Source organism: Poromitra crassiceps (assembly GCF_964638095.1).
Source record: "Poromitra crassiceps genome assembly, chromosome: 15".
NCBI classification, from domain to species: Eukaryota; Metazoa; Chordata; class Actinopteri; order Beryciformes; family Melamphaidae; genus Poromitra; species Poromitra crassiceps.
This window is the reverse complement of record NC_139634.1, coordinates 8,326,242-8,350,374: the sequence shown is the minus strand read 5'-3', so window position 1 is coordinate 8,350,374 and position 24,133 is coordinate 8,326,242. Positions and strand designations below refer to the sequence as shown.

The 24,133-nt window shown below is 45.7% G+C and overlaps 1 protein-coding gene and 1 pseudogene across 2 annotated transcripts; both read right to left on the bottom strand.

Annotated features, from left to right (window-relative positions):
- Window positions 1–36: 36 nt before the first annotated feature.
- On the bottom strand, window positions 37–3,228 carry LOC310789995 (annotated as a pseudogene). Its single transcript has 4 exons — window positions 3,207–3,228; window positions 2,822–3,022; window positions 2,200–2,327; window positions 37–159 (listed from the first exon to the last, which is right to left on the bottom strand). The product of its transcript is annotated as an uncharacterized misc_RNA (transcript).
- A 241-nt stretch (window positions 3,229–3,469) lies between these two features.
- eda (ectodysplasin A) lies at window positions 3,470–21,469 on the bottom strand. Its single transcript, XM_083651456.1, has 8 exons — window positions 21,079–21,469; window positions 8,788–8,887; window positions 6,399–6,437; window positions 5,877–6,053; window positions 5,449–5,483; window positions 5,268–5,319; window positions 4,986–5,116; window positions 3,470–4,670 (listed from the first exon to the last, which is right to left on the bottom strand). The coding sequence occupies exons 1-8, from the start codon at window positions 21,433–21,435 to the stop codon at window positions 4,410–4,412; spliced, it is 1,152 nt and encodes a 383-aa protein (XP_083507582.1). The 5' UTR covers window positions 21,436–21,469; the 3' UTR covers window positions 3,470–4,409.
- Window positions 21,470–24,133: the final 2,664 nt, after the last annotated feature.

The window sequence follows — 24,133 nt, the reverse complement described above, 5'->3', positions numbered from 1 at the left end:
TGAGCTGTGTCCTTATCGTTGTCACACCGCCTTGTGTCAGTTCAGCTGCACCACACCAGAAAATGATGAAAGTGCATCCATGGAGAGGTCACGGCTTGAGGTGGATTTGGAATCAGCAGCTCGAGCTCCCCGTCCTCCTGCTCCAGATCAATAATGTGCCTGAGACAGAGGAGTCAGCTCATTCAAATAGACAGCTTCAAAGGATGGACCAGATGAAAGATATGCCCTTCAAATCCAGCACACAGGAACAGGAGAGGATGTAGTACGAGAGGTTGTAGTACACTACCAAGTCCAAAGTTTGAACACACCACGTTTGTCTTTAATTTGGAGAATTTTCTGAATTTTAGAATACTGTACACAATAAAGAAATAAATACTGCAGTAAAGGCATCAAAAGTATGGAGTAACACAAATGGAATGATACAGTCACCAGAAAAGTTTAACAAAAATACTATACTATTTTGTCCAGTGACATCCCGTATAATACGGGACAAAATAGTATAGTAAAAAACTTTGAGAACCACTGCTTTAAAGTAGCCGCCCTTTGCCTTGATGGACAGGTTTAAAGGAACACTCTGCCCATTTTCAACCAGCTTTGTATCATTAGAACATCAGTAGTATATCAGAAAACTGTAAACTGTTTTGAAGTCTGTCATTTAATTTGACAGTTATTGAGTGTTAAAGTGTGGACCAGTGACATCACTGGTCCACACTAACTCAAATTAATAACTCATTAACTCAAGTCAAGTCAAGTCAAATTTTATTTATATAGCACCTTTCATACACAAAGGCAATTCAAGGTGCTTTACAAAAAAATAATCGAAAAAACAAGCAGCAAAGCAATGCACATATAAAAAACACATAAAAAACACAGCCGACAGTTTTAGTTAAAATATATACTCAAATTAACAAACATGAAACATTATTTCTGTTTTAAATAAGTTACAAGGCACTCTTCAGTATTATTATTACATGTACAGTCCATTTGTTGGAAATGTACAGGAAAAATCTTTTTAAAATTACAGGCCGAGAGAGGCAGTAGTTTAGTAGCAGTTAAAAGCAAGAGTAAACATAAAGGTCTTTAGCTTGGATTTAAAAATAGGCAGAGTAGGGGCAGATCTAATGTGTTCAGGGAGTTTGTTCCAGTTATGAGAGGCATAGTGGGAGAACGCGGCTTCACCATGTTTAGATTTGGTCCTTGGGACAATTAGTAGACCAGTGCCTGAAGATCTCAGGGATCTGGATGGTTCATAGTGTAGAAGCATTTCAGAGATGTAGTGTGGGCCTGACCCGTTGAGAGATTTGTAAACTATTAGCAGAATTTTAAAGTCTATTCTAAGATTTACTGGCAGCCAATGCAGGGATTTGAGAACTGGTGTAATGTGTTCAGCTTTCTTGGTTCTTGTTAGAACTCTAGCAGCCGCATTCTGAATGAGCTGAAGTTGTTTAACAGCTTTTTTGGGAAGACCATTGAAAAGACTGTTGCAGTAGTCTAGCCTGCTAGAAATGAAAGCATGAATTAGTTTTTCAAGATCTTGTTTGGACATATAGCCTCTAATCCTTGCTATATTTTTTAGATGATAGAAGGCAGATTTTCTTATAAGCTTGATGTGGGAGTTGAAATTTAGATCAGAGTCAATAATAATGCCAAGATTTTTTACCTGGTCCTTTAACTCAAATCAACTCTCAATAACTGTCAAACTAGATGAATGATGAATAGTTTGACAGTTATTGAGAGTTGATTTGAGTTAATGAGTTATTAATTTGAGTTAGTGTGGACCAGTGATGTCACTGGTCCACACTTTAACACTCAATAACTGTCAAATTAAATGACAGACTTCAAAACCGTTTACAGTTTTCTGATATACTACTGATGTTCTAATGATACAAAGCTGGTTGAAAATGGGCGGAGTGTTCCTTTAAGACTTATGTTCTAATTTCAATTAAGCAGATGCATGAGATGTGTCCAGACTATGGGGACTGCACTGTTAGTGCCTGACTGACCTGCAGTGCAGCAGCAGCAGGTATGAACAGAAGTCGCCTGGGACATCTCCTGCAGGCAGCTAAGCTCTGTTGATTTCAGCCCCAATTCAGCGGAACACGATGTGGCCCACATTGGTGCCTGAACTCTCGAACAAAACCCGACAATTAAGCGGAACATGAGCGCCGCTGAGCAGCATAGTTGGAACAAATCGCAAGCAATATCAATTTAGTTATGCTTGAGAGTTATACTTCTAAAGTGACACAATACTTGTCCAAACACCATGTAATAACCGTCCTCTTGCACAACAATTCGGTTTCCCTTTGGTGAAATTGCATGTCCTTGCTCTGCACAGCAACAGTTCAAGGGATCAGTGTTACACTCCCTATGGGGAAAGGCAAAATAGTCTTATGGCAGACGTGACTAAAATAATGGCAGACATTACCATGCCAAAAGCCAAAGACATGAATTTAGCTTCACCTCTTTAGTATGGTTGTTTGTTAGTATTGGCTGTTAACTGCAGGAATGACTTTGGCACTGGTTAAGGGCAAACAGACATCATTGATAATTATTTTATTCGATTTGAACTAATAGACACATTATTATTTCTCAACTGACAAAACCCACCTCTCGACAGCTGTTTAACTCTCTTAAAGGACAAATCTCAGACAATTCTTTTGAGTTTGTTGGAGAGCACTTGACTTTATATTCTAAGAGAAAACAGAGCAATTTAGAGAAAATGTATTAGCGCAGTGCTATCGGAGTACTTGATAAAGGCATCAATCTTCAAGTAATACAAAGTCCAAGATGACTCCATCGTGCATAATCAGACATTCCTCGCCTGTTTTAGACATCTTGGCTGTGCTCCCATCACTGACTCCCTCAGAACCAGAACCTGGCCCATTTAATTGTTGTGAATTATGTCCCCTTGGACGTTTTGAAAATCATTTTCTAAAAACACCGGCTCTGTACGCCAGGAAAAGACCAAGACAAAACATCAACGCCGTTGAGCGATAATAAAGTTTTGTCAGGCATATTGAGACTTGGGGAGACTGGATGTCCTCAAGTTACTGGAAAGGGTGAGGTCACAGATCAGTTAACCTCTGGAAACTTGAAATGTTTGGAGTTTGAAAATGAGCTTCTAAATGAGGAACTATCTCCTCCTCCACTCCTCTCTCTCTCTCCACTTCTCAAGATGGAACTCATTTAGATTGTATGAAGATTACAGCCAAATTTGCAGCAGCGCATTGTGAAACTCACAGTCGAAGTAAAAGCCGCATTTTAATATAGACAAAGGCTTCATTCAAAGGACACCATTTCTTCTCGTCAGTACTTCTGCCAATGGAGTCCGATATGAAAGAGAAGCTGCAACCTTCTAAATCAATACCACTGGCTGCAACAACACCAAAAGACAGACAAATGCTTTTAGACAGAAAATGAAACATTTTAATCCATCAATCAAATCCATTTACAAAAGTATATCCCATTTTATATACAATATATACAGTGACATATAAACATAACTATCATTTTTCAACATGATTCATTCATACGGTAACTAAACAATAGCATTGTAACAAAACATATCACTCTTGATATTCTGCAGGGATGCTGTAGTGCAAATGTGCGCAAATATATAGTGCTGTTGTCCCGTGAATACCTTATAACTCCAAGTTCTGATGGATTGTCGTTGCTATGCTTGGATAACTTTGTACTCGCACTGAAGGTTTACATGATTTTTGTATATTCTACGTAATTCTTATGACTCAGCGGTCCGTGGAACTGAAACCCTGCATATTTAAAACCCCTTAAATAATTTTTAAAAAGACATGACGGTACACAATCTGAAGGTACAATCTCGTTTTTCTTGCGTGTCTGAACAGCCGATGTGTTTTGGAGATACAAGATTATCGTTCAACAGCACTGAAAAGTACGTAAATATGAATCGTCAGCGCAGTGTCCTTCCTCGATATAAAGAGAGATGCTGTATGTGTTGAAACAAAGTCATGACTATAAATAAGAAACGCTCGGCTGATGAGAAAAAAGGACGATTTGCTCATCAAGGCATTGTCATTTTTTGCACAGAATCTAATAGTCACGGGAAGCACAACAGTCTATATTGTCCTTTCAAATACAGAACTGTGAACGTGAACCCAAGTCACAAACAGGGGGGGGCTTCCTCAAATGTAATCAACAGACAACTTTCTGTATCTTCTCAACAGGTTCTCAAAGGGGCGAGGATTTAGCTAGAAGTTGCTTCTAAAAACACAGATCTAATCAATTTATCGATCCTCGCAGCGACTACTGGGCGAAAAGACAGTACGACTCTGGACTGATGTGGCCCATCGTGAGCAACTTCTGTTTAGTACTCTGAATGCTGAACGGGGGTCGGTGGTGGTGGTGGTGGCTTGTTTGTTGTTTTGTAGTGATCAGTTGTGTCCAGCAGATGGGGCATCCCCGAGCCTGACGCTTCCCAGGAATGTGGTGTGGTTGGTCATGCTGATGAGAGTGTCCTCATACACCATGCGTATGGAGATCCGCTGGCCGGCGCGCAGCAGGCTCACCCCAGCCGTGTAGCACGTGTTGAACTTGCGCTGGCCCGTCTCGATGCTGCACGTGCAGCGGAGGAACGGCGTGGAGTCCACCATCACCTCGTAGCTGGCGATGTCGGTGAAGTTGAGGTAGTACACCTGGTGGGGGGAACGGGAAGACATAAAATACGCAAGACTGAGAAGGGCAGTCGATACAGAGTCTTAAAGGCTTAACTCAGAGGTTTAACGGTTTCAAATAACAACGGGGTTGTTGGAGTTATAGAAGGAGAGAGGAGGAGAGAGAGAGGGGAGAAAAGACATATTTGAGTGTGTGCTGCTGTAACGCATTATGCCAGACGTTACGGATGAACAAAGCCAACACAGATCTTTTACGAGCTACACTAACAGAACGACTGACAGTTCGGTACACTTTGAACCGTAAAGTATAAGAGTTAGGTCGAGGACCGTACTCACTTCTACCTGACTATATATGAAGTAGACACCGTCCATCAGCACCTCCAGCTCTCCGGAGCGAGAGTGCATCTTGAACACGCGGTGGTGGATGGACACCATCTTCCAGTTCCTCAGGACGCCCTCAGACAGATCTAAAACATGGTGAGAAACAAAGAGGAAAAGCACTTTTCAGCTGCGTTTAGTTTAAACTGCGACCAGGGGAGCTCATCCCTCGGCCTGCAACATGAGCCCGATAATGACGCTAACTCCAGCTGAACGTGGAGAGAAGGAGAGAAGACCCACCTTCCCTCACTTGGATGGTTGTTTCCTGCCCTTGCAGATGAACCACTGCCGGCTGAAACACACACACACACACAGTAGAGCCACGGTGACTGATTTGGGACGGAACACATGAGAACAGCTCTGTTCCATTAGGGATTCAGACGTAGGATACAATTAGATTTGAAGATGTGACATACGATACCTGGAATTCCCTCGCTTTAGTCTTATCAGCAGCCCCTGCAAACCAGAGAGAGAGAGAGACATGATCAAATGCTGGCCAACGCCGCCGCCGAAGAACCAAGACGAAGACAGTGAAAGCAAAACAAACAGTGACATAGTTCCAAGATGGATCACTGCTATCCCACACTATGTTTGACAATCCTGCCGCTCAAATCGTTTCATGCGAAGGCAGTGAGTTCATGGATTTTGACAACTTGAGCTCTCTTGTAGTGTGGGAACCCTCCGAAGACTTGTGCTGTAAGTGTTCGACAGGCCCTCAATCTGAGAACAAATCTCTTGCAGGCCGCGGGTGTTTTTCAAGTCCTCTGGCTTGTAGCACCGCCGCGGGCTTGGCGATCACGGAGGATATCGTATGTATTTTTTTGTATAAACAGGGGCTTTTTTTTTTACCTGCTGGACCCTGAAGGCCCGGTGGGCCCTGAGGGCCGGGGGGTCCGGGCGGTCCCGCGGGCCCCACGGCGTTGCTCCCAGGAATGCCGGGGATTCCTGGGATGCCCGGTGGCCCCTGTGGGCCCGGGGGACCTGGGGGACCGGGAGGGCCTTGTGCACCTGGAGACCTCTTCCTCCCTGGGGGGGGAAGAACACAGAGCAAAAGATGGTTGGCCGTCGAAAAGCACAAGCGCGTTGAAAAGTTGTCAATCGTGTTTCCGTTTTTGGACGGTTAAATTCAGACACGAGAAAGGTGAGAGGGTAAAGTGAGAATTCTGTGCGTCATTCTTTCATTTTCCTGGAGGATAGAATCAGGAAATGTAACGCTTATCGTTCATTTTGAGCCAAGATGGCTATTGCATTGCGGTATTGGATGATATCTTGGGGATATTGCCAGAAAATAGAAGGCAAAAAGCAGCAGTCAGCAAAGTCTAATCAATGAAAAAGATAACCCGAAATGTTCAAGCCTGCATTTTGTATTACCTTTTTTCTTCTCTTTCCTTCTTTCCCTTCCAGTTGATTCTGGAAGAAACAAAAACAGTGTGTGATTAAGCTTGAAATGGTTCTTCTGAACAATTATCATCTCGAGTAACATCTCCAGTATCCAGCTCATTCCGTGTAGGTACACTAAATACACTAAATGGGCTAAAATAACGGATTCAGATGTTCGGCAATGAGCAATTGAGTGGAGGTATGTCAGTCTGCGGTATCTTCTAGTGTAGTAATTTGTAAGTGTGGTTTCACCTCCTCTGTATGAACAAGTGCCTTAAGCATTCACAGGCAGTGGAACTGGAGAAGATCATTAGAGAGATACTTTATCCTGCCAAAATCCTTTTCTTTGAATTAAGCCCAGATGGGGAATGCAGATGAAAGTGTGTGTACATGTGTGTGTGTGTGCGCGCGCATGTGTTTGTGTGCGTCTCGCCTTTACAACCATGTGTGTGTTTGTGTGTGTGTGTGTGTGTGTGTGTGTGTGTGCATGGATGTTGGTGGGGCATTGATATCAATGCTTGAAAGAAAGTGCACTTGTGTGTATCAGCGCGTGTGTGTGTGTATCCGCGCGCGCGTGCGGCTAATGTGAATCCTTTTCAAAAAAGCCGTCTCGCTGCTCTTGTGTTTACCATGTCATTACAACTACAAAGGCCATTTAACCTTAAAACCTCACAGTTTGAGTCCCCCTCAAACATATGGCCAGTGTTTCTCCTCTGGCTAAATGACTGGATGCATCCGCATGGATTTCTCTTAACGAGCAGCCCCTATCTGGAATCTGGTGCCCGTTAGGAGTGCCGAGAACGCACGCACGCACACACACACACACACACACACACACACGTGCATGAACACACACACACACACAGATGCACGCGCACGCGCACACGCACACACACAGACATCTAAGGCTGAGATTACAAAAGACTTTGTCTGTGTGTGCTGAGAGCAGAGGAGACCTGGGAATGATTAGTGTTTAGAGGCTCGGGACTTTACTGATTTATGTAGAAAGTCTCAAAGGTGAGTTTTTTCTTCTAATTTAAACACAATCACTAAACTCCTCCCCCCCCCCCCCCCCCCCCACACACGCCCCCCCCGAACCCCCCCTCAAGTATTCAGTGTCACGCCACAGACATCGGAATGCCTTGTGATCATGGTGCACTTGTTGCACTCAGACATGGGGACTTCAAAGACTCCCCTTTTTTTTTATTTGCATAGCTCACATTCTAAACAAAAACTACAAAAGCTAATTCAGCCATATTGACCATATGGTTTTCCGTCGCGCTATCGATCGTGATAAATCAAAATCAATGAAATGAATGGAACACATCAAAGTCTCCGAGCGCTGATAACCCCCCCCCCCACACACACACACACACACACACACACTTTAGATATGACAACCACCTGGTTAAACCCCCCCACCACCTGGTCCCCCCCCGCCCCCCCCCCCCCCCGCAAAATGACGGCTTGTTCCCTGAAATGATTCATTTGTTCGGTGCCGGAGTGATCATAACACAGTCGGGTTCCAAAGTCTATATCTGTTCAGTGAACAGATTAGACAAAAGATATTTCAGGGATCTGATATTATTTTGAGACGGGGGGGGGGCGGGGGGGGGGGAAATCAGCGCAGGCTTTTCGCCGTCTGTCTGTTTCAAATTGGTGAAACCCTTTTTTCTTCTTTGTTGGCTATCCAAGTAATAATGAATCCCATTCCGTTTAATTCCTTGCTCTATAAACTCGGCAACATCATGCGGTGGAGCTGCTTGGTTAAGTGAAGCACTAAGCAGTAAAAAATCAATTCCGCAAAAAAAAGAGTGAGAAACCATTAACAAACAAGGCCATAAGCCCACCATAAGGCTGCTATTTACATTGTACCAAATCCCGCAGCAAACAAACACGGCTTAGAGAAAACATCGCTGAAGTTGTTATTGCACGAGCGGAACGTTTCGAGTCGATCGCTACGTAAACAGAGAGACAACACTGTACATGTAGGCCTACATATTATATGCGATACAGGTGTGTGCAATGAATACGCTCGCCTTGTGGTTTCATGTGCCCACTCGGTAGAGTCCTTGAAGCTGGGAAGAATTCTTCGAGGAGCACAGAGAGGGCCTACACAGTATAGACGTTATATATAAAGACAGACTCATTGAGGTTGCTCTGATATTGGATTTGAGGTTTTGAGCGTTGGAGGAATGAAAGGGGGAGTATCGTGCGGGCTTTGACAGTGTGGCCGATTTCTCATCATCACCGAGGAGGGCGCATGACATCCACATCAAGGTCGGATGACTAACACATAACAGTGGTGACAACACATAACAGTGGTGAAAAAGGTGGTAAAAAAAGAAGAAGAAGAAGAAGAAGAAGAAGAAGCTCGTACCCGAGTCTGGCTGTTTGGCCGGGCTCCTTTTCGCTCGTTGAGTTATGCCCCTGCTATCCTCTGTGGCGTGGAAGTCACTATGTCTGTGCAGTAATTTCTCCTGGTGAAAGACAAGAGAAAACAATTGTTTGAGTATGGAAAGATTCTTTCTTTTCCCCCCGCACACAAAATCCAAGAGCGAGCATGGGGCCCCACTCTTTTTACACAGAGGCATTTTTTTTTAAATACATTTATAGTCGAGATATATAAAGAGAGAGATCACCTTTGATTATTGTGTGCAACAAAGAAAATAAATAAGTGATACCACGTTTTTTTTTTGTGGAGAGCGAGATCCACGTTAACACAAGTGTTCTTTTCTTCTTCTGGGGGTATAATGTTTGCACAAAGACACAACTTGGGCCATTTGAATAGCGGTGGGACCCTGCCAGCCAGCACACTCGATCGTGGCCAAGTCATTGTCTTGTCCCATCGCGGGGCTGTAACCCATCCGGTAACCCAAGTCACTTTTGTCTGTGCTGGCTGCCGCTTGAGACAGTCACCTGGACACGACTGCTCTAAAATTCACCTTTTTATACAAAGGGGAGGACATGAATTGTGGTTAATCTGAGAGCAATACCCATTCATATGGCACCTGGTCCCAGCCCTATTCAGAAGTGGCATGAATAAGCTAAAAAAAAAAGAGAAGAAGAAAAAGAAACAAAAACGACGGAGCTGAAGAAAGGATCTGATGTAGCTGCTCTGAGCTCATCCCCTAAAAACAGGAAAAGGCTACGCTAACAGCGGCGGGATGTTTCCCATGGGTGAGTGAGTGGCGGGACAAACCGCATGCCTGTGTTCTTATGTGACTGGCTTTTCGGGGGTCGACCTACATTCACATGAACTCTAGTAGGACGTCCTGACCCGACGGTAAACCGCCCCGGTTACCGCTTATTCAAACACGACCCGGGCTCCTCCGACAATAAAAAAAAAACGTCCCTGCGAAGGATCCAAGAGTTCCTAAATGCAGATTGGGACTATTGTTCAAAGTCACATTGTGTTAAGAGAACCCCAGTGTGTGATCACATCTTTGGAGGCTTCCCAGCAACCAGACAAAGACAAAGAAGAGAAACTCTGCGGCGCTGGTAACACAACAAGACCACCCAAAAAGCCCTGCTTTTTGGGCCTAAAAGAGATTGGTGGCGCTGCTCGGTCACACTTTGGAGTGTCAAGAGCATTGACAAAGAGTAAAACATGGTAAGAAAGGCATAAAAAAAAGGCTCGTCATTGGCTGAGAGGACAAATAAGGCGTGTAACTGGTACTGCGGTGGACATCTGCTTGGAGTTTGCGTAATTGACATCTCCCGAGCGGTGACACGCGCGGGCGGCACCTTAGCACGGATCAAATAATGATAAATAACAATGTGTCGTTTTCATTTCTTATTTCGAGGGAACGAATCGAAAGCGTACAAGCGTGCTGACAGGCACTTTCACCTCCGATTTCCATGTGGGGCCTTAACCCAATTGGGTACTAAATGACACACTCCACGTTTTCCATCTGTGACACTCGAGTAAACATAAGTAAGTTCGGGGCCCACGGCAAAAAGAAAACAGATCACTCACGCCCGCCGAATGCGGCGGCCGTGAACTCTCCGTGGCGCTCTCTCCGTCTGTCTGTGTGGTTTTCCAGACAGAGCCACTGAAAGGACCCGTAGGAAGGCTGAGACAGGAAAAGTTATGTTTCGGGTCTTTTTCTATACCTCGACTCAGATGTGGGAACCCCCCACCAGAGTGGAGGATGAGCTGTATCATGTCAAACACCTCCCCCCCGCCTATGTTCGGGGCAAGCTGAGAGCAGTTAAAGTCCACATCCCTGACCAGCTGCCAACCATGTCTGACCTTATAAGCACGGGAATTCCAGGCCTGATGGAGAACTATGTGTTGGAATGGTTTATCCACACACACACACAGGCGCTCCAGATGTTCCCGCGAGCGGCGACGTTCTCGCTGTTCATTTGGTGTGCAGGTGTCTCCACATCTCCACTCCAGCTGTTGGCATATAGGGGGCTTTTTTACCCCTCAAAGGATCGCGGGTGTATGTTCGGGCATATGGCATTACACTTTCGTCTGTTCTGACAGCCAAACATGATTCCAACAGCCAATTTCTGGCCTAAGATTAAGCTCCATCGGAACGACAAAAAACAAACAAACAATCTGCTAGGCTACTACCAAATGGCTCCGCTCGGTGTTATAGAAAACACGGACTGGAGGCTCACGGATTAAAAGATGATCAGGTACTTCTATTATAAAGATATGGGATTTGATTATCGCATTATCCAATGAGAGAAGGTCAGGTACTTCTATTATAAAGATAGAGGATTTCATGATCTCATTATCCAATGAGAGAAGGTCAGGTACTTCTATTATAAAGATAGAGGATTTCATGATCTCATTATCCAATGAGAGAAGGTCAGGTACTTCTATTATAAAAGATAGAGGATTTGATTATCGCATTATCCAATGAGAGAAGGTCAGGTACTTATATTATAAAGATAGAGGATTTCATGATCTCATTATCCAATGAGAGAAGGTCAGGTACTTCTATTATAAAGATAGAGGATTTGATTAGCGCATTATCCAATGAGAGAAGGTCAGGTACTTCTATTATAAAGATAGAGGACTTCATCATAGCATTATCCAATGAGAGAAGGTCAGGTACTTCTATTATAAAGATAGGGGATTTCATTATCGCATTATCCAATGAGAGGTCAGGTACTTCTATTATAAAGATAGAGGATTTCATGATCTCATTATCCAATGAGAGAAGGTCAGGTACTTCTATTATAAAGATAGAGGATTTAATGATCTCATTATCCAATGAGAGAAGGTCAGGTACTTCTATTATAAAGATAGAGGATTTAATGATCTCATTATCCAATGAGAGAAGGTCAGGTACTTCTATTATAAAGATAGAGGATTTGATTATCGCATTATCCAATGAGAGAAGGTCAGGTACTATAAAGATAGAGGATTTCATGATCTCATTATCCAATGAGAGAAGGTCAGGTACTTCTATTATAAAGATAGAGGATTTCATGATCTCATTATCCAATGAGAGAAGGTCAGGTACTTCTATTCTAAAGATAGAGGATTTCATGATCTCATTATCCAATGAGAGAAGGTCAGGTACTTCTATTCTAAAGATAGAGGATTTCATGATCCAATGAGAGGTCAGGTACTTCTATCATATAGATAGGGAGTTTCATTATCTTATGAGAAAGGATCGTGTTTTCTTCATTTCACGTCATTACAGCATTTACAGCCTTCATCATACCCTTCAAAGGCATGTGGAGTTACAGTAAATCAGGATGACAACGTGTTGGTATGTCTGCCAAGTGCCAACTATTGAGTAAACCATTCTTTTTTCAGCACAAGGGGAAAATGCTATTAATTAAAGGGCTTTCAAATCTTCAAAGTGCGGGGGAGGGGTGGGGTGGGGTGGGGTGGGGTGGGGGGGTGCTGTAGCAGGAGGACACGCTTCCCTGTAGCTCCACGAGGATATGACTACATTTCAGGCACTCCAGAGATGTGTAAATTTGCGATCACGGTCATATACATATATACATATACATATACATATGCATATACATATACAGTATATATATATATACGGTATACATATATATACATACAAGTCTTGGACTGGGCTTGAAATGTAGCCACTAACCAGCTGGTGAGAGAATGTGAGACTTCAGAGTTGAGGTCAAGGTAAGTTGAGGAGGTCAAGCTAAGTTGAGGAGGTCAAGGTGAGTTGAGGAGGTCAAGGTAAGTTGAGGAGGACAAGGTGAGTTGAGGAGGTCAAGGTGAGTTGAGGAAGTCAAGGTGAGTTGAGGAGGACAAGGTGAGTTGAGGAAGTCAAGGTGAGTTGAGGAAGTCAAGGTAAGTTGAGGAGGTCAAGGTGAGTTGAGGAAGTCAAGGTGAGTTGAGGAAGTCAAGGTGAGTTGAGGAAGTCAAGGTAAGTTGAGGAGGTCAAGGTGAGTTGAGGAAGTCAAGGTGAGTTGAGGAGGTCAAGGTGAGTCTAGGAAGTCAAGGTAAGTTGAGGAGGACAAGGTGAGTTGAGGAAGTCAAGGTAAGTTGAGGAGGACAAGGTGAGTTGAGGAAGTCAAGGTAAGTTGAGGAGGTCAAGGTGAGTTGAGGAAGTCAAGGTGAGTTGAGGAAGTCAAGGTGAGTTGGGGAGGACAAGGTGAGTTGAGGAGGTCAAGGTAAGTTGAGGAAGTCAAGGTGAGTTGAGGAGGTCAAGGTGAGTTGAGGAGGTCAAGGTGAGTTGAGGAAGTCAAGGTGAGTTGAGGAAGTCAAGGTGAGTTGAGGAGGTCAAGGTGAGTTGAGGAAGTCAAGGTGAGTTGAGGAGGTCAAGGTGAGTTGAGGAAGTCAAGGTGAGTTGAGGAGGTCAAGGTGAGTTGAGGAGGTCAAGGTGAGTTGAGGAAGTCAAGGTGAGTTGAGGAGGTCAAGGTGAGTTGAGGAGGTCAAGGTGAGTTGAGGAGGTCAAGGTGAGTTGAGGAAGTCAAGGTGAGTTGAGGAGGTCAAGGTGAGTTGAGGAAGTCAAGGTGAGTTGAGGAGGTCAAGGTGAGTTGAGGAAGTCAAGGTGAGTTGAGGAGGTCAAGGTGAGTTGAGGAGGTCAAGGTGAGTTGAGGAAGTCAAGGTGAGTTGAGGAAGTCAAGGTGAGTTGGGGAGGACAAGGTGAGTTGAGGAGGTCAAGGTGAGTTGAGGAGGTCATGGTGAGTTGTGGGTGTGTAGGTACCAGACAAAGCCTGCGAGCTGGCTGCCCATCACTGCTCTAATGGCATTACTAACTTCAATGGCATGCACACTGTTGAGAAGAATCTCAAAAGATTTATAATGCTCTTGTGGAGCCACACGTCCAGCTGGAACAACGACAGTTTCTTTGTGTTCCTGTTTTCGTCTTAAAAAGCACGAAAGGCGTACCTCCGTACCTCAGGAGCTCGTCTCTGGAAGGCCGCGCTAGATTTCCACGGGTCGCGGTGTTTCAGAGAGGGAATGCTGTGTGCAGCTCAACTTGTTGCCTGTCAGCAGCCCATCACTTTTCCAATGGTTGCAACACCGCTGGCAAGGCTCGCTGTCCTAATGCTGTTAATGCCTTGACAATTTATTATTTTGTTAGGTCATTCCTACTCTGGGCTGAAAATCCTTTGCTGGACCTCTCATCTGCTAGACACTACGCCGCGTGTGTCTGCCAAGGAAATTCAATCTTGTACCGAGGCGGCTGCCATATTGAAATCCCCGATGTTTTCGCCTCATCTGCCTTTCGCTTTCCTCACACCTTTTGCCCCCGCTGATCAAACCCCCCCCCGATATAAAAATAGTCTCTCCCCCCATCTGTGCGTATGATACTGTTGTTAGAGGGGATCACGCACTGGTCACAATTAACTCAGATGTTGATGGGGGTGACAGCCCACCCCGGCACCACCCCGCTGCACACACAATGCTGCTGAGGACTTTTCTTTGTGTCCCATCAAACTGGCTTTTTTAATAGCTATTAACTAGACTCCAGATGTTTGGGCATCTGTTCTTTGTGAGACTTTGAAGGCATACATCAGAGGAAGAAATTATTTCATATACGGGTTATAAGAAAAATATTAGGCTGGAGAAAACGATCTGAGCGAAACACAGTTAATCACGCAACGTCTGCTCAGCTTTGTTCAACCCGGGGCTGGGTGAATGAGGGTTACGGTAACTGAGAGTGACACTTGCTTGCGATTCAGGAATACCCGGCAACACACTCACACCCGCCAACGTATATAGTTAATACACACACTCACACCTGGAAGTGTTTTTTTTACTGTTGGGAACTGCACAGCCACAGACTGCCGGACAGCTGGGATTTACTGCCTTGCTCAAGGGCATATCGACTGTGGTTGTTGAGAGAGAGGAGAGATTGTTCATTCACTTCCCTTGGCCGGATCGTAAACGATCAAATCATGTGTTTGCCAGGCAGCTAGGTAGTGTGAGGTGTTTCCTTAGCAGCAGGTATAATCCACCTAAACGAGCGTGTCTTAAGAGAACACCGGTACCTCTTCTGCAGCTGCATGCCTCAACTGTTCAGATGAATATGCAACTAACATGTTTCTATCCCCCCCCCCCAAAGCATTTATACTATGTCCTCCTACTACACTATGTCCTCCTGCTACACTATGTCCTCCTGCTACACTATGTCCTCCTGCTACACTATGTCCTCCTGCTACACTATGTCCTCCTGCTACACTATCTCCTCCTGTTATACTATGTCCTCCTCCTGTTATACTATGTCCTCCTGTTATACTATGTCCTCCTGCTACACTATGTCCTCCTCCTGCTACACTATGTCCTCCTGCTACACTATGTCCTCCTCCTGCTACACTATGTCCTCCTCCTGCTACACTATGTCCTCCTCCTGCTACACTATGTCCTCCTCCTGCTACACTATGTCCTCCTGCTACTACACTATGTCCTCCTGCTACACTATGTCCTCCTGCTGCTACACTATGTCCTCCTGCTACACTATGTCCTCCTGCTACACTATGTCCTCCTGCTACACTATGTCCTCCTCCTGCTACACTATGTCCTCCTCCTGCTACACTATGTCCTCCTCCTACTACACTATGTCCTCCTGCTACACTATGTCCTCCTCCTGCTACACTATGTCCTCCTGCTACACTATGTCCTCCTACTACACTATGTCCTCCTCCTGCTACACTATGTCCTCCTACTACACTATGTCCTCCTGCTACACTATGTCCTCCTGCTACACTATGTCCTCCTCCTGCTACACTATGTCCTCCTCCTGCTACACTATGTCCTCCTGCTACACTATGTCCTCCTGCTACACTATGTCCTCCAGCTACACTATGTCCTCCTACTACACTATGTCCTCCTGCTACACTATGTCCTCCTCCTGCTACACTATGTCCTCCTGTTATACTATGTCCTCCTCCTGTTATACTATGTCCTCCTGTTACACTATGTCCTCCTACTACACTATGTCCTCCTGCTACACTATGTCCTCCTCCTGCTACACTATGTCCTCCTGCTACACTATGTCCTCCTCCTGCTACATTATGTCCTCCTGTTACACTATGTCCTCCTGCTGCACTATTACACTATGTCCTCCACCAGCTACACTATGTCCTCCACCTGCTACACTATGTCCTCCTACTACACTATGTCCTCCACCTGCTACACTATGTCCTCCTACTACACTATGTCCTCCTGCTGCACTATGTCCTCCACCTGCTACACTATGTCCTCCTGCTGCACTATGTCCTCCTCCTGCTACACTATGTCCTCCTGCTGCACTATGTCCTCCACCTGCTACACTATGTCCTCCTGCTGCACTATGTCCTCCTCCTGCTACACTATGTCCTCCTGCTACACTATGTTCTCCTGCTGCTACACTATGTCATCCTGCTACACTATGTCCTCCTCCTGCTACACTATGTCCTCCTGCTACTCTATGTCCTCCTCCTGCTACACTATGTCCTCCTGCTACACTATGTCCTCCTGCTACACTATGTGCTCCTACACTATGTCCTCCTGCTACACTATGTCCTCCTGCTACTCTATGTCCTCCTCCTGCTACACTATGTGCTCCTGCTACTCTATGTCCTCCTCCTGCTACACTATGTCCTCCTGCTACACTATGTCCTCCTACACTATGTTCTACTGCTGCACTATGTCCTCCTGCTACACTATGTCCTCCTCCTGCTACACTATGTCCTCCTGCTAGACTACTGTATGTCCTCCTGCTAGACTATGTCCTCCTGCTACACTATGTCCTGGTACACTATGTCCTCCTCCTGCTACACTATGTCCTCCTGCTACACTATGTCCTCATGCTAAACTATTTGAGTTGTTGTGTTGTGACTAGAGCATCTAGAAACTGTTTAAATGCCAGTGTGATCTGCATAACACTAGTTTTAATAGCAGAAACTCTGACTGCCATCTCCTCCTTATCTGCGAGATGAAGCAGTGACAAACCACATAAGAACTTCAAATCAAAAGCTCTTTACATCTTATCTGCAGAAAATGGAAAATGTAATGAAATCAAACTTTATAGACATGCTGACAGATATGCAATATGCTGAAAGCTGCGTGTTGCATAAAACGTCTGGGTGGCATTTTTCACATTTGGTAAGAAAGCATAAGCTGCTTTCTCTGACTTTTTTCTCCCTCGCATCACTCTGTACCCTCCCAGCACTCATGCACTGACTATCACTAGCCGGCCCCTCCCTCATGCACTATCAAATACTAGCCGGCCCCTCCCTCATGCACTATCACATACTAGCCAGCCCCTCCCTCATGCACTATCACATACTAGCCGGCCCCTCCCTCATGCACTATCACATACTAGCCAGCCCCTCCCTCATGCACTATCAAATACTAGCCAGCCCCTCCCTCATGCAGTATCAAATACTAGCCGGCCCCTCCCTCATGCACTATCAAATACTAGCCAGCCCCTCCCTCATGCACTATCAAATACTAGCCGGCCCCTCCCTCATGCACTATCACATACTAGCCAGCCCCTCCCTCATGCACTATCACATACTAGCCAGCCCCTCCCTCATGCACTATCACATACTAGCCAGCCCCTCCCTCATGCACTATCAAATACTAGCCAGCCCCTCCCTCATGCACTATCACATACTAGCCGGCCCCTCCCTCATGCACTATCACATACTAGCCGGCCCCTCCCTCATGCACTATCAAATACTAGCCGGCCCCTCCCTTGGGCACAGAAAGATTCTGAAAAATGATTACAGGCTTGTAGTATTACAGCTTATATAGCCTTGACCTTTATCTGGGAGTCTTATCTCCAATTGTTTACATGAGATCGGATGTATATAAATTACCCCAATTTTCAGTATAAAAGCAAGACTTTGCTGTATTTGATCCCGTTCTGTGTTTGTTTCTGTCAGAATGAGCGTAATGGCCGGAGCTCTGCGAGACAAAAAAGGGATTAAAAAATGAATTACATGGGTGTGACAAAGCAAAAGGCGAGATGAACACGATGCGTCGACGAGAGCGTTTGTTGCCTAAAGCTAAACAAAAACTACGACGGGATAAAAAGCTATGAAACATTTCCATACATAGACTAAAAAATAAATACGCTGGAAGAATTCATCACCGGGATGGTGGTATTCTTTCTTTTCACGGTCAAAACTGCGGCATCAAAACTTTTACAAGCATCTTTCCATGAGCACTCAAGAGAATGTCTCCCTTGGCAGGTATTTACAGATTCCTACTTCAGTCCATGTTGTGAGTGAGCCAGTTCTCCCGTCTCTCCGAGGCCACGCCCCTCTGTTTATTAACACAGCGTTTACCCCTCCATTACATCACGACCTCTTTAGCCAATGCCGTTTTTGCATCACGTAGCCTATCTGACGTACGCCAATATCTGTTTAACACTAGATGCTGTCAACGAGGAGGACGTGAGCCAAAAAATACCCAATTCGGCATTAGCCGCACGGCGCTATCATGGGGTCGATTGGGCTACCTACGCACTGACCGACCCAGTGGTCACTAGGTTACTGAGATGCCTTCACTGTACCCACGAGCAGAGCTGAACTTATTTGTGACAGATGCAGTCATCATACCCTGCTTCTACTCACTCAGCCTCTCTCCCTAACTTGTGGCATTGTGTGTCCATCCTTGCAAACTCGTCGGCTATTTTTTAAACTGCGTGTGGAGCAGCTGAGGTACCAAAATGAGCCTGGTGCCCTAATTACAGAGATGTTTAGAAGACCCCCTCTGCCACTCCTGAAATACAATACTGAAGAGCTCTCCAGGGATCAGAGACAGTGGGGGGGATCTAGAGGGATCAGAGACAGTGAGGGGATCTAGAGGGATCAGAGACAGTACTGAGGGGATCTAGTGCCAAATTAAATTAGGTGTGGAAAGCTCTCTCTTTGCATGCTGAGAGGCCACACCACCACCCATCTTCTTCAGAAAACAGCTCCACTACGCAGATTTAGTACGACACCGACCCATACTATATTCACTTCATTTCTATGATACCATCATCTCTGTGTGGTATGATTGATAGCTAGTGTGTGTATGTTTTGTTTGTTGCCATACAATTTATTGATTAGAAGGACAAACCGCTTGAGACGAACCATCTTGTTTTCAAGGCGGTCCTCCTCCTTAAGCTATTTGTTTTCCTTGTTGTCTTGTGTACTTTTCATATTCGGCTCTCGACTCTTGATTGTATACCTGCAAATATGGCAGCGTCGAGTCTCACTGATGCTTCTGAGGGGCCTTTCTTTCATGTTGACTTGTGTGAAAAATCCAATAAACAATGTTTAGGTCTACGGGAAAACAAAGACGCTTCAAAGGGGACATGTCTCCGAACGCTAACAAGTGCGGCCGCTACGTCCAAATGCCACATGCTCCTGTTTCTGCAACTATGTAAACTGTGGGATGTGTAATCAGAGTTGTTTAATGCAGACATCTGGCAGGGACAGCATCACAGGCCTGTTAAATATTCACAGCTGGGCCACAGTCTTTCACCTCATGAAGCGTCACCATCTGGGCCCAATACCAGAGCCCATCTCGCTCCGCTTTTACCCGGGGAGAACCACCACCACTACTCTCTTAACATAAGCTGAGCACAAGACACACAGTCACAGGGACTACATGAATAGGCTTCGTTTGCCCACTTATGAAAGGGAAATGTTAAAGAAGCAAACGCTAATAATAATAATAATAATAATAATAATAATAATAATAATAATAATAATAAACAGCGCTGGGATCTGGATCCCTGGAATATTTGGTGACAAGAAATCAATGCACTTTCAAGTTTAACGGCACAACTGAATGTCTCCAGTCCAGCCAAAGCCCCCCATCGAGGATAATCCAAAACCCCCCCCCACCCTCCAAAAAGTTGCACAACCGATGACATAATGAGCTAATTGAGCCGGGGATGCCAAATTGAGCCGGGGGGATGCAAAGTTGAGACCTGCACTTTGTCCCTTTGTGCTGATGACATTAGGGAGGTGGGTGCAGCAGCAGTTGCCAGCAGAGCCACAGACAAACACAATGAACATTCAATCAGCGCCGCTGCCAGAAAAGAAAACACATGTGAGACGAGGCTGGCCCCGCTCCAAGTACCAACTGCCCATCTCAAGTCCTGATGCATTTACATCAGCCCTCTGGCTCTGCACCTGCTGGTGATCCAGTTAATTCCCCCTCCACCTGCTCCAGCACACTGACTGACCCCTCTCTCTCCCTCTCTCTCTCTCTCCCTCTCTCTCTTGCTCTCTCTCTCTGTGTGAATCCAGCTGGGCACCGAGCCTAAAACTCTGCCTCTCTCTCTCTGTTTGGGCACAGCTATAAAAACAAGACAAATTGTGTTATGCGTGTTTGCTCAGTGGTTCTCAAAGTGGGGTGCGGGGACCCCCCCCCCAGGGGTCCTCTATTTTCACTGTAATTCCATCCATAAAGAACACAATGACAGAGTGTATGACTATTTTGGTCATAGAGTTTCATACACTTTCTGTAGTAGAAACAGCTAAAAGCAACAGATCTGATCAGATGCGACCCGGGGCCCTGGGACACAAAATCTTGTCAAATGGGGGTCCGTGGGTCTAATTTGTGTCAGTCTAGGGGTCCTTGAGGTGTAAAAGGTTTGAGAACCACTGTTTGGTAATAACAAATAAAAAATAAATAAATCAAACAATCAATGAATCAACTCCAGAAGAAAAATGGGCTATCTGCCGGGTTTTCTGCCCAAACAGTAGCTTCTTCTTCTTCTCTCTGATGGAGTTAGAAAAAGTTGGGACTGGTGTGTCTGCAACTTCCTTGAGTTGCCTCCTGTGCTGGCTGGGGTTACCTGCACTGGCACAGGTAAGGAGACGTTGGCCGGGTGACAGACTGAGAGAGAGAGAAAAAAAAAGCTGATACCTGTGTGGGTGCATCTGTGTCCAAGAGGCTGCTACTCACACGCACACACACGGGAGCACCGAGTCAAAAAACTATTCATGTGGAAACCGAGCTGGCAAAAACCCACTGACAGACAAGGCTACTGTAAAATAACTTGCCCAGAAACATGCCATAACAGAGCAGACACAAAACCTGATACCAGCAGAGGTGAATGAACACGAACAGCCTCCCAGGTTAGGAATGAAAACAATGTCGCCTATAATATAGTGACTCAGTAGAGAGGGGGGTCTCTCTCGTCTCTCCCCTCACGTCTTGCTGCTGCTTCTGTTGTTGTTTTTGTTTGTTGTTGTTGATGATGATGATGATGATGTGATGTTTTACCTCTTGACCCTCTCCTCCTCCTCCTCCTCCTCCTCCTCCTCGGCTGCTACTGCTGCCGGACTCCCCTCGCTGGTGACCGGGTGCCTCGGCCACTAGATCCGTGCCCCCCAGAGTCAACATCGAGTCCCTTTTCTGGTGGAATATTTCCTTTTTGACTTCAGACCGGAGATCCAGATAGCAGACGAGCGTGATGGCGTGCAGAGACAGCGACAGCAGGAATAATCCCAGGAAGACGACACTGCTGCTCCTATTATTCTTGCATTTCTTGTTACACGTGCAGGGAGAAGAAGAAGGTGACCTGCTGCTGGGCATCACTTTGTCCGGGAAATCATCCCTAGGAGGACCATCGCATGCCATTATCGGAAGAGAGAAGCAGATGTCAGATGGTGGGTTTTTTTTTTTATCTCGGCATAATCGAGTCGTTTGTCTCGCCGCGGCGGCTATTCATTGACAACAGAAACGCGGCATAGGTGCAGCACAGGTCGGCGCAAACTTCTTCGAGTATCTGTAGTAACAATGGAGACCCGCCTACGACGGCTGTGATTGGTGCAGGGCAATTACGAGCACCAAGACAATCCAGGCCAGAGGTTGGGGTGGGGACAGGACAGGTGCGGTGTTTGAGCGACACCTGATGGACAAACGCGGTCCCTGCAGCAAGCGCCTCTCTGATCTGAGAGCTGAAAGATGGTGTGAGAAATGAGAATCATGTCCCCCTCCCTGGCCCTAGCCCTATACTTATCTGCCACTTCCCTTAAGTGTGTTTTATGGTTAGTTTTGTAATGGGGCACGAACAGCACACTCGAGTGGAGCCTCTTCTCATTTGTGTTTTCTTTTTTCCTCGTGTCATGTGGCGTGGGTGTGTGTGGAGGGGATGGGGAGCGGGTGGCCATTGATGTACTTTGTTTATGTGTGTGTGTTTTATGTGTGAGGCATGCTATTTTTCAATGGTGCGCTTTGTTTGGCACTTTGGTTTTGTTATGTGGGTGGTAGTAGACTATGATGGCGCAAACTGGCGGTGGCTCAGAGAGAGAGGTGGTCCTGTTTGTCATCTGCTGGCCTGCCATTGAACTGAAGAGCGGGGCAATAAATCTCTAAAAAACAACAGTAAATATTTGAGAATCTGAGCATTTGGGTGATTTCCTCGTATCATCAAAGAACTGTAAACAAAATGACATCACACTCCAGATCAATATAATTTGATGGCTACATCTGGACCCTTATGATGATGGTTATGATAGGGAGAAAGTAGCCTACTAAGCTAGTCGTCACAGTGAGGGCAGCGCTGCTCTGTGTGTGTGTACATCACATTCTCTAAACACGTGTCAGTCCGTGGAGAAGTCAGGGGGGGGAACGGTTTGACATGTTGTTTCTGAGAGGCCAGCTGAGCACCACCACAACAACAACAGCAACAACAACAACGCCTTAACAAGATTGTGTGTGACAGCGTGGTTTCTCTCCATGTTCAGCATTCGAAGCCGACCTTCGCCGACGTGTTCTGTTCAGATGTCGGCACTTTGATCTGTGCAGAGGCAGGCAGGCTCAGAGGAGGCAGGCTGCGGAGGATCTGGCTGTCCTTGGAGCCACGGGTGATGAAAACGGTACACTAAGCAGACCTGAAACGTGGGGCTTGATGGATCGCCCTCTGCTCGGGCCTCCTTCTCCTCAGCTGCCCACAAAACCATCCATCTATATTTCTTTGGGACAAATCCTGACATTTTGTGGTGCACTTGACCTACAGAAAGGTACACGCTCCTTCATGATGTGAGCTCAGAGCTTGACAGGCAGACAGTGAGTCATTGCTGGGGCATTGTGAGAAAATAAAGAATGACTGTGTGGTGTGGTGTGTGGGAGAGAGAGAGAGAGATCACCACCACACAAACGCAGCGTCGTATTTCATCAGACGTGCAGTTGATGCTTTCTGAAAGAAGTTGTTTACTGTAAATAGCTGGGTTTTTAGGATGAGGGTTTGATGAGGATCTATTCTGTTCTTAGTGCCACTGACTGACTGACTGCTGCTTCTCGGCTTGTGGGTTTTTTGCACAGTGCAACTCGTCTTTTTCCTCCCCGCTCATCTGCAGCAAAAGTGATTCCAGTCATCTGCCACTGAAGGGCAGCATTGCCAAGCCATAAATCAATGGTGCTGCATACCAGTGTTCCTGTCGAACTGGGAACTCAGTGTGTGTGTGTGTGTGTGTGTGTGTGTGTGTGTGTGTGTGTGTGTGTGTGTGTGTGTGTGTGTGTGTGTGTGTGTGTGTGTGTGTGTGTGTGTGTCATTATTTCTATTCTCTCTATATTTCTGATATAGCTTTTCTCTGGACTATACTGATCACAAACTAAGCATGCTCTCTCCTCTTCCTCTCAGTAACCCGCACAGGGCCTGTGTCAGTGTGTGTGACTGAGGGCTCAGCCATAAGCATGTTTGCCACGGGGTTTCATGATCCGAGCAGCAAAAAAAACACAATGACTTTGAGAAGCGAGCGGACAGATTATATAATGCCGGCCTGGAATAGTCAGCCGGGCCACATAACATTTCATATAATTTGATCCTTTTCTTACGTCTCTGAGTCAGTGGAGCGAGCGGAGGAATGGCTCCGGGCTATTTACTCTATCAAATTTCATTTCAGAGCGAAATCATTTGTCGCCGTTTATTTTACATTTTGCGGGGGAAGAGCGAGGAGGTCACACGGCCCTGAGGTAAAGGTCAAACTGAAAAACAATGCCACTGTCTGTGAGTCACCTCCCGGGTTTCCCGGGCCTTGTTTCAGGCAAAACAGACCCAACGTCAACTTTCAAACAGGCGTCGGTTAAAAAACCACTATTGTGATTATTTTCGGCCTCGGAAAAAGAAGAAGCCCAGGAATAATTTGTATATAACGTCCCTCCGGCTCCTTAAACGGTGTGCCACTCTATCCTCTCTGAGCTTATAACCAGATTTACAGGCTCTCCCTGCCAGACCATAGAGTTTGCAGAAGGAATAGGCGTTTTTTTTTTTTACAGTTTTACAAAGTCGAGTGGCAAAGCTGCCACTGGAATGCTCATAGAGAGGCAAAGTGGA

Excerpts from the sequence above, each read along its gene's own strand:
- eda (XM_083651456.1), bottom strand. The coding sequence starts at position 21,435 with ATGGCATGCGATGGTCCTCCTAGGGATGATTTCCCGGACAAAGTGATG. Across the intron at positions 5,320-5,448 it reads CTAAAGCGAGGGAATTCCAG|CCGGCAGTGGTTCATCTGCA; the intron begins GTATCGTATGTC and ends TGTGTGTTTCAG. Across the intron at positions 5,117-5,267 it reads AACCATCCAAGTGAGGGAAG|ATCTGTCTGAGGGCGTCCTG; the intron begins GTGGGTCTTCTC and ends ACCATGTTTTAG.